Source organism: Aotus nancymaae, unplaced genomic scaffold (genome assembly GCF_030222135.1).
Source record: "Aotus nancymaae isolate 86718 unplaced genomic scaffold, 86718_ANA_hifiasm-v0.15.2.pri h1tg000016l, whole genome shotgun sequence".
NCBI classification, from domain to species: domain Eukaryota; kingdom Metazoa; phylum Chordata; class Mammalia; order Primates; family Aotidae; genus Aotus; species Aotus nancymaae.
This window is the reverse complement of record NW_026988428.1, coordinates 73,965,250-73,978,200: the sequence shown is the minus strand read 5'-3', so window position 1 is coordinate 73,978,200 and position 12,951 is coordinate 73,965,250. Positions and strand designations below refer to the sequence as shown.

The following is a 12,951-nucleotide window of genomic DNA, read 5'->3' as shown; positions in this document are numbered from 1 at the left end:
TTTATGATCATCATAATCTCTAAGAGGAGTGGTGTATTTATCCGTTTTTATGCTGCTGGTAAAGATGTGCCTGAGACTGGGCAATTTACAAAAGAAAGAGGTTTAATGAGCTTACAGTTCCAAGTGGCTGGGAAGACCTTACAATCATGGCAGAAGGCAAGGAGGAGCAAGTCACATCTTACGTAGATGATGGCAGGCGAAGAGAGAGAACTCTCTTGTGCTGGGAAGCTCCTCTTTATAAAACCATCAGATCTTATGAGACTTATTCACTGTCACGAGCATAGGAAAGACCTGCCCCCATGTTTCAATTACTTCCCACTTGGTGCCTTCCACAACACATGGGAATTCAAGATGAGATTTGGGTGGGGACACAATCATTCCACCCGTGGCCCCTCCCAAATCTCATGTCCTCACATTTCAAAACCAATATTGCCTTCCCATCAGTTCCCCAAAATCTTAACTCATGTCAGCATTAACTCAAAAGTCCACAGTTCAATATCTCATCTGAGACAAAGCAAGTAGCTTCCACCTAGGAGCCTGTATAATCAAAAGCAAGTTAGTTACTTCTTAGATACAGTGGGGGAATAGACATTGAGCAAATATAGCTGTTCCACAGGGAGAAATTGTCCAAAACAAATGAGGTACAGGCCCCATGCAGTCCAAAATCCATCAGGACAGTCAAATCTTAAAAGCTCTGAAATAATCTTCTTTGACTCCGTGTCGCACATCCAGGTCACACTGATGCAAGAGGTAGGTTCCCATGGTCTTGAGCAGCTCTGCCACTGTGGCTTGGCAGGGTACAGCCCCCCTCCCGGCTGCTTTTGTGGGCTGGTGTTGAGTGTCTGAAGCTTGCCCAGGCACATGGTGCAAGCTGTTGATGGATCTACCATTCTGGGGTTTAGAGGATGTTAGCCCTCTTCTCACAGCTCCACTAGGCAGTGCCCCAGTAGGGACTCTGTGTGGAGGGTCTGACCCCACATTTCCCTTCTGCACTGCCCTAGCAGAGGTTCTCCATGAGGGCCCAGACCCTGCAGCAAACTTTTGCTTGGGCATCCAGGCATTTCCATACATCCTCTGAAATCTAGGCAGAGGTTCCCAAACCTCAGTTCTTGACTTCTGTGCACCCAGAGGCTCAACACCACGTGGAAGCTGCCAAGGCTTGGGGCTTCCACCCTCTGAAGCAACAGCCTGAGCTGTACCTTGGCCCCTTTTAGTCACAGCTGGAGAAGCTGGGACACAGAGCCCCAAGTCCCTAGACTACACATAGCAGAAGGACCCTGGTCCCAGCCCATGAAACCTTTTTATTCCTCCTAAACCTCTGGGTCTGTGATGGGAGGGGCTGCCACAAAGGTTTCTGACATGCCCTGGAGACATTTTGCCCATTGGTGATTAACATTCAGCTTCTTGTTACTTATGCACATTTCTGCAGCTGGCTTGAATTTCTCCTCAGAAAATGGGATTTTCTTATCTATTACATTGTCAGGCTGCAAATTTTCCAAACTTTTATGCTCTGTTTCCCTTTTAAAACTGAATGTTTTTAACAGCACCCAAGGCACCTCTTGAATGCTTTGCTGCTTAGAAATTTCTTCAGCCAGATACCCTAAATCATCTCCCTCAAGTTCAAAGTTCCACAGATCTCTAGGGCAGGGACAAATGCCTCCAGTCTCTTTGCTAAAACATAACAAGAGTCACCTTTGCTCCAGTTCCCAACAGGTTCTTCATCTCCATCTGCGACCACCTCAGCCTGGATTTTATTGTCCATATCATTATCAGTATTTTTGACAAAGCCATTCAACAAGTCTAGGAAGTTCCAAACTTTCCTATATTATCCTGTCTTCTGAGCCCTCCAAACTGTTCCAACTTCTGCCTGTTACCCAGTTCCAAAGTCACTTCCACATTTTTGGTTATTTTTTCAGCGGCACCTCACTCCTAGTACCAATTTACTGTATTAGTCCATTTTCATGCTGCTGGTAAAGACATACCTGAGACTGGGCAGTTTACAAAAGAAATAGGTTTACTAGACTTACAGTTCCAAGTGGCTGGGGAGGCCTCCCAATCATGGTGGAAGGCAAGGAGGACCAAGTCACATCTTACGTGGATGGCAGCAGGCAAAGAGAGAGCACTTGTGCAGGGAAACTCCCCTTATAAAACCACCAGATTTCATGAGACTTATTCACTATCATAAGAACAGTGTGGGAAAGACCTGGCCCTATGATTCAGTTACCTCCCATTGGGTTCCCTCCCACAGCACATGGGAATTCAAGATGAGATTTGGATGGGGACGTAGCCAAATGATATGAAGTAGGAAATGAACATCAGCATTAATATTTTTTTAAAAACCTTCCTAGGAGATTCTAATGTGCTTTCTGGTTTGAGAACCACTACTCTGTTTATATTATGCTGACTTCTTCATATTAAAGTCCTAAATATGTGTCTTTTTTCTGAATATTTATGTGTTCTATTAATCTATCTCTCTGTTTTTCAGTCTCTCTGTCTCTCTGTCTCTCTCTCTCTCTGTGTGTGTGTGTGTGTGTGTTTAGGCTTTGTAAAACATTTATGCCTGATACAGCCCTCTCCATACCAAATTATGCTTTGTTTTTTAGAATGAGAGATTACTGCATATTACCAGTTCCCTTTCTCCTCTTGTGGGAGCACTAAGTTTATAAAGAAATCAACTATAAAATCCCTCTCTCAACTCCTCTTTTCAGTCCTCTCATTCATACAGCTCTCAAAGATCATAGAAGAGCTCCCTAAACACATTTTTTCCACATCTTCACCAACCAGAAGCACCTGCTCTCTGGCCACTATGCTACAGCTGTTCTCTCTATGATGAGAGACCTCCATGTTGTCTGTATCTGCTGCTTATTGTTTTCCTGACTTCTCATCAGCTTTCAGTTCAGCTGTCATCCATGCTCCTCTCCTTTGCTTCACAACAGCATGAACTCTTGGTTCTCCTTTTACTTCTTGAGTTGTTCCATTTTAGGTTCTTTGTGAGTATCCTCCTGGGCCCCAACTCCTTTTCCTGCATGAAGCCCTTATCCATTGGAAGTCCATGCATTCCGTCCTAGGCCCTCTTTTTCTCTCTTTTTTTTCCCTTTTTTGTTCATTTTTCCTTTCTCTCTTACTCACTTTCAAGCTTTCGATATTATCTAATGATTCCCAGATATTTATCTCTGGTCCAGACTTCCCTTATGAATCCTAAGAACTGTATAACCAAGTGCTTATTTCTAATATTCTACTTAAAAGTCACACTGGCATCTCAAATCAAAATGTCCAGAACAATGTCCTCACCATCTTCTCCTCTTCTTTGATTGCCCCTTCTCCTTCTTACCTTCTACAACCACCGTGTCCTGTTGCTTCAATCTCCTGAAGGTTTCCAATCCATTATTTTCTTTTATTTTTACTCTCACTGCTGTAATACAAAAAATGATTATGAAATTATTAATTTCACAATTGATATTCTCATATGTATTTATTATCACCTGCAATTCATTATTCAATGACTGCAAAAATAATACTAGTTTTGCTTTTCATTTTGAAATGATTAGAAATTCACAAGTAGCTGCAAAAATAGTACAGAAGCCAATTTAACAATTACCCATTTTCCCCAATGGGAACATCTAAATAACTGTAGCAAATTATTCAAATTATGAAACTGACAATGGCACAGAATAATTGACTAGACTATAGAGCTTCCTGGGATTTCAGGTTTTGCATGCACACAGCATCTTGTTCCTGTCTGTGCATAGTTCTTTGATATTTTATCACATTTATAGATTCATATAATTATCACCACAGTCAAGATACAAAATTGTCTGTCACCGTAAAGGAACTCTCTCATGCTACGCCTTCAAAGTCACACCTTCTCCCTGATCCTACTGGTAAACACTGGTCTATTTTCTTTCTCTAATTTTCCCATTTTGGAAATATACAGATGGAACCATACAGCGTGTAATCTTTGGAGACTGGCTTTTTTCACTCAGCATAAACTACTTAAGTTCTGTCCAAGTGTTACATGTGGCAATAATTTGTTCCTTCTTATTGCTTATGCCTGTGTCCACTTCTATCTAGTCAGCTCCCACTCATCATTTGCTTAAATATTGTTTACTTGGGGAAACTTTTTTTTTTACTTTCCTTCTAATACACCTTTTTTATAGCACCCTGTACTTCTCCTTCATAGTAAAACGTATTTAATAATTTTTATGAGTTATTATTTAACATCTGAGTGAATAACTTGGAATAAGGGTGAATCCCCAAGGAATGATGTGAGATAAACTAACTAGATTGCAGAAGTGGAAGAAGTAGAGCTGTCTCGAATGGACAGTTCAGTTACAGAGTAAAATTCTGGCAAGAATTAGCAACTCAGGTTTTCAGTATTGTTGGCAGAACACAGAGGCAATGGGTTCTAGGGTGTGAATGAAGTGGGAATGAAGTAGAGTGGAGGATGGTGGTCAGTAAAGAGGCATTCGGCCACTGTAGTTGCATTTATCTGGGAGGCTTTTGTATTAATACCAAGAGCTCAGTAATCAGAGTATAAAGCAAAATTTCAATGTCACTTAGGATAGAAGACAAAAGACCCCATCCACTGTGTGGCATTCAGGTGAGGCGTCCAGATTCGAGAGGGTTTCATTAATAGGCATGAGTAAGTGGGCAGATTTTGGGAAGTGGATCAACACTACATCTTCCCAAATTGGGAAGTACATAAGATAAATAGGATGAAGAGGACTGAGACTGCTGATCTCCGTATTGCCTGCATCAGGACTGGTTCAGAAACTGGGTGGAAATTAGCCAGCATATAAGTGATGTCAATGGAACCAGTACAAGAAACTGAAAATTTTATAGGCAGAAGAAATCAGGCAGGTGCTGATACATTTTCCCTGACAAAGAGCATACCACTATCTAGCACTCTTTCCATTTCTATACCTTACTTTACAGCATTACGCTGCTTGATTTATCTGGTTTAATTCTCTCTTCCTCAACATAATTGTTAAATTCAGGTATCTACTGGCAGCTGTACTATTTCTGCTGCCAAATGACACCTCGTTGAAGTATAAGAAGTTTTAAATCCCATATTAACTTTTTGATTACTTTAACTCCCTCTCTATACATAGAAATGAGTATATTTATATCCATAAATATTTAGATAAAAAGTTTTCTGTTTCATTTTGTTATTTTTGGTTAACCATCTTTACCTGATTGATACAGCTCTGTGAATATTTCCCAACTGGAAAGGCAGATGAAGAAGGAAGGGAAGAAAAGGGAGACTAACACACATTGATGATCTGCAATGGCTCTGGTAATGTTCTAGTCATTTTACAGAAATTATGCTGTACAGCTCTCAACAACCCTGGTAGGTAGATAGCAACAGCAGCACTTTACATACGGGAAAACAGAGGTTCACAAAGTTAAAATACCTTACACAAAGTCATAATGAATGATAGAAATGAGATTCAAACAGAAGCCAAACTCCAAAGCCACTTCTCTTACCATTATAGCATAGGAAATTGTATGCAGGGTAAGGGTAGGAATAGATACCTATCAGATTCTTGGGCTGCCATGGTATGGATGGGAAGATACAGATGAAAGGGACCCTCCAAAATCTGGGAACTCTTGCAGGGACAAGGAGAGGTAGCATAACCGGCTGAGGGTACTTATTGATTGGCACGCCCGTTTTCCAGTTGATAAACTTCCTGCTGCTCTCTGCAGTTCTTTATTACCCTTAGGAGACATGCATGTTTCCTGCACCTTAAACTAAGAAGGCAAGGAATGACAAAGTCAGGTGACACGCTTCCAGATGCTAAATGAATCACCCACAAAACCAGAACTAGAACTTCAAACCTCTCACTCTGTTATTACAGCACTAAGTCAGGGCTGACTCCACTCCCCTTAATTCCTGGACTGCTCAGCTCTGAACAATGCTGACCCACTCCCTAGGGAGGGGAGCCGGCCCTTGGATCCTGGCTGTGCAGCGTGAGGCAGGAGGTTATGTGTTCCCAGAGATGTCTTTTTCCTCTTGCCAGGAGTTTGCTATTGTTTACCGAGAATTACATTCTACATCTACAGCTTTTACAGTGACGCACCCTGTATGGCACAGCACTGAGGTAAACAGCAGCTGAGTTAATTTTCTGATAGTGAAACCTCCTGTCCATATCTCTCTGTCTGGCTGGGTCTGGGACTCATTTATCAGAGAATGAGAAAGTGTGTGTGCGTGTTTATGTGTTCCTACAGCCTGTTGTAGCCTGTCCTCCTTCAGTCCTCCTCAGCTTGGTTCCTCCTCTCTGCCAGAGGGCAGTGTGTTAGACAGGCTGAAGAGTGGCCAGAAAACAAAGCAGATCTCCTCATTGTCGGGGGAGACTTCCAAAAGAGTTTTAGAGAACCCAAAATCTTCCCTTAGAAGGAAAAACCCAGCAGGCTGAATACCAAAGAAGAGTTCTGATTCTTGGAAATGCAAGGTCACTGACAACAGTAGAAACAAGGTCTTTGAAAGAAGCCCCAAGCTGTCTTCTGATGCGTTAACCAGGTAGGAAAAGGAGACACGGATGGATCAGAGATAATCCTATGCTGAGTGGGGGTGGCGTTGTGTGTTCTTGGCTTTTCTCTCTCATTGATAGCCCTTATTCTGAGCTTGGGAAGCTTAGGAGCTGGGAAAACTGTTATTGATTAGGAATGTCAGGAAGAGAAAGTAATCAGCAGGAGAATATTTAATTTAAGATATACTATTTCTGGGCTTTTGAAGTTTGAAACTGGTAGACGAAGGATTATGGAATTGGGCACATAAAAAACAGCAAGATAATTATGATAAAAATAAGCTGTTTTGAATTTGTATAACACCTCAAAGGAAATAACATGTGTTTATCTGTGAAACCATATTTAAAAATAAAGTCTGATACTGTTTGGAAGTGTCTGTGAGCACTGCGTTTCTTACCTAGGTGTTATGGGGCCTGTCTTGCAATTACTTTGTTCTTCTACAAAGTAAACTTTTGTGAGGTACCAGGATACAGATTAAGCTTCCTCATTTCAACTGTAGATCACATATGTTTAAGGAATCCCTGGAGATAGGTAAAAATAGGAAGAAAGAAAAGCTGGTAGCACTCAGATTTTATAATCTGTTGAGTACCATTGAGTTAAAAGATCTGTTGAAACAGGCTCAGGACTCCTAGGCACCATGGTGGAAAGGGGTTCCCCTGTGAGAACCCCCTTGAAACCCTTTCCCTAGGGTTTCAAAGTTCATTTGGATTCCTGGGTCTCTAGGAAGATGGAGGAGGGCAAAGATCATAATAAGCACAATTTCTCAGTATCCGAGAAGAGTGAGAGGGCGAGGTAACCGCTCTTAGATACCCTCCTCCCTGCCTCATCGACACTAGGAGATACCACAGGGCATACGGCAAGTTATCTACACAAATCTGCTTCTCTGGATTTAAAAAGAATCACCTCTCCAGCGTGCCCTTTCATGCACTCTGTGTCCTCTCACAGGTTTCTTTCCCTAGCAAGATAGAGCCTGGGGCACTGAGAGAGCCAGGATGAAGATCTTAATTCCCAGGCCAGTGCTCTGTCCTCTGCAATTTCACACTGAAAGACTGCTAGTCCTAAGAACCAGGCCTTTTTACTCAAAAACCAGAAGATAGAAATAGGATTGGGGATCAGACCCAGGAACATGAACAAGGGAAACAACCCAAGACTGCATAATCTGGTGAATACTAGAAAAAAAAATTCTGATTCTACCTCTGTTTTCATAATATGCTTTAAAGACAGACATGCAAATGTCATCTATGCCCCTATAAGCTTCCTATATAAGACACCCTTACAGGCAGATTCAATCCACCCATCTTTCCGCATTAGAGTGTATTCATTAGTAAAATTTGGTTCAACCTTGTGGTTTCCGTGATTCTTTTGGATTCTAATGTAATTCCTCCTGGCCTTGTTGGTCTTGCTCATTTGAAAGACAAGTATATATGTAAAAGGAAGTAGTATAAAGAATACTGGGTTTGTAAGTAAAAGACCTGGGTGTACAACCTTGCTCTGCCTTTTTTTTTTTTTTTTAAAGTGGTTACTTTATAACTTAATCACTAATTCATAACTTAATCCCTCAGTGTCTGCCTTGCCTTCTTTTTATGAAAGTGCCTAGCACGACAGCTGGCACACCACTGTTACTAAAGACAGTTTTATTAGATCTTAAAACAGGAAGCTTAATTTTTAGGATGTTGGTGACAAGTAATTCTCAGATTCTCTAGCTCTGAGCATTGTTCTCTCACTTCCAAATTAATATGTTCAGTCCATTAAACATGTTTTTTGTTTATTTGGTTTTGTTTTGTTTTTCGTTTTTGTCTTTGTTTTTTTTCTTCAGATAGCTCAAGGGTAAGGATGAAAGACTAACTATACAAAGATGAAAGGCAGACTGTTTCTGGCTAGGAGCTGCTACCTCCATATATTTTACCCTTCTCACTTTCAGTCTTGAGTCCTCTGCCCCCTAGCCCAAAGTCATTAATAACTTCCTTGACCCGTATGGCATCCACTTGGGAGGGTAGATCACTTATCTATCTAAAAAAAAACATAACTGGAAGATCCACATGCATTGATAAGCAAGTAGTAAGGTTGAAGGTGAGGCTGACACAACAGATTTAATTGTACCTTACTAGAATGGGGCCAGATGGTATACTGAGTTCAATCACGGAATTTTTCACAACATGTAAGCAGGCAGAGTACATGTAAGCAGGCAGAATCTAATTTTAGAAGTCTTATATCTAGGTATATTTTGGTAAGAATAGTTTATTCTGGAAAGTCATGGGTAAATTGCAGATTGTGTCCCAGAGACTGTATTGTGCTAACTGAAAAGAAATGCCACTTAATAAGAGTTGTGTCATTGTTGCAAATAGAATATAGTCTGGATTAAAATAGATGCATAAATGCCATGTGACATTATGCTTGTATTGTATGTATGAAAGTTTAGAGAATTAATATTACTATTTAGTTCAATTTCGTTATGGTTATGTTCATGAGCTTTTATGGTCTTCAGACTATATAGTCTTGTAAAGATTTAGCATGGAGTTTACTGCTCATTTCACTTTCATTCTCTTCCTTTTTGTATCTCCTTCATTGTGCTGTTTCTCATCAGGATTCTCAATTAAAGAGGGAAGTTAAACCTTTTAACATGCTAAGAGAAAGTCTGAAGCAACTGATGAGAGAAAAAGTAAGGAATGATAACTACAAGTGAGGCAATATTATTGTTCTAATTAGAACCCTGCCTGAAGAGATTTGACTCTGTAGATATAGAAATATGTTAACTAGAGGCAAACTCTATGCAATCATATTTTGCAACTATCAAACATAGTTATCAGAATAAAATAAATTGCAATTTCACTAGACCCTTGATTCTAATGTCATAAATTTCATTATTCATGACATTAAATAGAGAACTACGGGTAATTCTTTATAGTGTTAAGAATTTTACAGCTCAGCTAAGAGAAGAAGCAGTAGCCTACATATTTTATTTTTAACATAGTGGGAAAAGTATTTAGATATAATGAAAGGGAGCACAGTATTGGTCAGTTTGAACAGGAATCTTAGCCAGAAGTGTTCTTCTAGTAGTCAGGTAGGCCAGAATTGAACCCATGGGAAAAGTCATCCTAGAGGGTTTTGGCATGAAGGCATGTCTTTTCTCAGCTTGACAGAGTGTCCAGGCAAAGCCATGTGGTTTCTGAGTATGAATTTCAAAGAAAAAAGTCATCTAGAGAGGAATATTGCTGTTACAAGTAAATGTAAGTGTCCTCTGATGTATGAGCTTTGGTGGCCTCTGTCTGGCGAGTTTCCCACATTGGCTTTCATGGATATATATGGGTATGCCTGGTGTGTATATGCCTTAAAATCCTAGGCTCATCTGGTACATTCCATATGCCTCTACCTAAACTGTAACCATTAGAAAGGGCTTACTGTATACACATTGTCAGGTCTCCATATGCAAGCCTGGAGCCTGAAAGTCTGAAGTCCTGCCTGTCCTGGCTGATGTCTCCCACCCACTGCCTGCATTCTCCATTGTCCCTGATCACCCAGCGGAGCTTCCCTGGACAAGCCCCTCACCCAACCCTGCCATCTTAACTGTTCTTATGATATTGTAAATACCTCTCACCCAACCCTGCCATTGTAACTGATCTTGTGGTCATGTATACTCCTTGTCCCTACCCCCCACCACTGTAACTGATCTTACTCTGCAACACCCCCACCCCCAAAAAAACTACCCCAACCTATAAAGCCAATTCCCACCTTAGCCGCTTCGCCTGTCCTTTCTCAGATTCCGCCCGCTTGAACCCAAGCAGGAAATAAAACAGCCTTTTTGCCCACACAAAGCCTGTTTGGAAGATCTCTTTATTAAATGCACTTAATATTCGGTACTATTGGGCACGAGTAACACACACATGGAAAGCAATTTCACTGAGTGGGCCTCATCACTCTATACATTCATCTCCTTGCTCTAGCATTCAATTTCGTTGGGTTGCTAGGTATTAATATGCCTTGTCTCTTTAAACTACTGACATACAAATAAAAGTGTTGGTGTGAACCTGGCTCAGGAAATGCAGTAGCAGGCCATATTGCATACAAAGTTGAGTGCTCTGTGATAGGTGTGATAGTCACTAGTGTAAGGGCATGAGCATGAGTTCGAGTTATCAGGGACAGGTGTGTTTGGCCAGGAGCCTATAGTTAAGTATGGATGACCCTCCATGAGTGGTTCTGTGTGGGGGTACACGTGCACACATGGCTTTGAATGACTCCCTTCAGTATGTATTAGTGGGTGTATCGTTTGTTTTCTGGGTAGAGCTCACGAGTCTGAGCTAGCTGCTGACTGACCCTTTTCTCCACTCGTGCTATGGTAAGAGAGAGTGTGCCCAGAGAACCTCCTTCCCAGAAAGCCAAACTGGTTAAACTGGCTGCTCCCTGAATGAAAATAATTACTTCTGATAATCCCATAAAAAGGAAGCAAAGAAAAGAAAAATAAGAATGGGAATAGCAGTGATACATTTCTAATAGCCTCCATGAGGTCACCCTGCTGATCCAATGTTTTCTTTTTCAGACCTTCTTCTCTGTGCACTCTCTCAAGGCTTTGTTTCTTAAAAGTTTCCTCGCTAGTGCCTGTCCTTCTGTGTGGCCTCGAGAATTGTGGAAACTTTCTCAGCCGCCTTTCTCCTTGCCTTTTTGGTAGGAGAATAGTTAGATAGCAAAGTCCACCGCATCTAGTGAACCTTGCTATCTAACGTCTTAGATCCCGTTCTACATACAAACCCACAGGTAAGAATTTCCCTCTTCTGTGCAATTTTCCACCCACTGGCTCCTTTGCTGTTTACCTCGACTCTGTCAACCAACCACACACTTTTTCTCTCTTGAGTTGTAAGGGAATTGTTTAGCTATTGAACCCCCATACAAGTTCATAGTGCTCCAGGAAGACTGGAAAACCGGTAAGGCAGAATCTGGGAGGCTTCTTTACATAGGTCTTTCAGGCACTGAGAGACTCTGCCTCAGTAAACAACATGTGGTTATTGGTAATAAAGCAATGCATAATGCAATGATAGAGGACAGCATAATGTGGCTAATTTAACACCTGTACAATATAGTAGCATATTATATAAGCTATACTTCTGATTTTTGTTTTATGTTTTTATCAAGTCACTACAAAACTGGATCACATATTTAGAATTATTTAGCAGAAAAATTACCATATTTTCTTTCAAGTTAATCAGAATTAAAGAAGTAGGCTTTGCTGACTATAGAACTGCGAGCGTGTCTTCTCAAGCAAAGGCAAAATATACATTTTGGAGAGGTATGGAAGAGTAGTAAACATGAGTCTCTTTGGAAAAAAGGAACCAAGTTTCTGGGGGTGTTATTTGAAATATATACTGATTATGTTATATGCACTTAACAGAGATACACATAAAGAATCCCTTGCCAGACAAACAAGAAACTATCAACTAGAGCCTACTTGGAGGAGAATTAACAACTTGATAAATGGAGAAGAATCCGGTGGGAGAAAGATTTTTATGCTATACAATTTAACATTTCCATTTTTTGAATCACATGAATACATTTTCTATTTATTTAAAAGAGGGAGAGAGAGAGAAGGTGACTTGGTACTGATACTCCCTTTATATCCTGGTAGGAATGAGTGTCCATGTCTATATCTGATATGAGCAGGGCAAGCATCTTGAAGCTCTAAGGGATGAGGAATTAAACAGTTTCTATTGATAAATGCTGTCTGTTCATTGCTTGTGAGGGTGCGGATACTCCAGAGAAAGAAAGCAAATGTGTAACTCATATCCTTTGACATCTGTCAATTTTTTATTCATTGTCTGAATTAACTGTGTATAAAATGAAATGAAATGTTTTGTTTAGAGTTAGGCATGGTAGCTCATGCCTGTAATTCCAGAGACTCGGGGGGCTGATGCAGGAGGATTACTTGAGCCCAAGAGTTTGAGACTTGAATGAGCCATGATCACACCACTGTACTCAAGCCTGGACTACAGACCAAGATCCCAACTTCAAAAAACGTTTTGCTTAAAAAGTGTGACGTCCAGCTAAAAAAATGTATTAGACATGCTTAAGACTGTAGTGGAGGTAGATCATGCCCACATAACCCATGGATCACAGTTGTTCAGACGGATGTTGTAAATCTGTAATTGATCATGGGAGCAGAAGTCTCGGGTGGGAGGAGACACTGCCAAATAATTTCAGTAGCAATCGAATGATAGGACAAGACCAGATCAGAGCTGTCTTTGCTGTATAATAGAGAAGCCAGAAATGCTGAGAGGAGGAGGAGGTTGGGAATGTTCTTCCAGCCTGAATATCAGCTAAATAAAGAGACATAAATGGATGACTCAGAGAGGTAGCCATTTACTTAACTAGTGATCTGTAGAGGCAGTTTAAAATTCTGTGTGTGCTCCATTTTATTTTATTTTTCAAGAACCATTC

General features: G+C 40.7%; 1 protein-coding gene across 14 annotated transcripts in view; it reads left to right on the top strand.

The window, feature by feature from the left end:
* STYK1 (serine/threonine/tyrosine kinase 1) overlaps window positions 1-12,951 on the top strand; it is a 52,157-nt gene that overhangs the window by 22,975 nt on the left and 16,231 nt on the right. For 2 of the 14 annotated variants that reach the window (XM_021667825.2, XM_021667821.2), the window contains exon 1: window positions 5,983-6,520. The exons of 5 other annotated variants lie outside the window; for them this stretch is intronic. Coding sequence is in view for 2 of the 9 variants with exons in the window: in XM_064377663.1 (XP_064233733.1) it covers window positions 12,849-12,865 (17 nt within the window). In the remaining 7 variants the exon portion in view is untranslated. 7 more of the 14 variants (XM_021667831.2, XM_021667826.2, XM_064377663.1 and 4 more) reach the window with 6 other exon arrangements.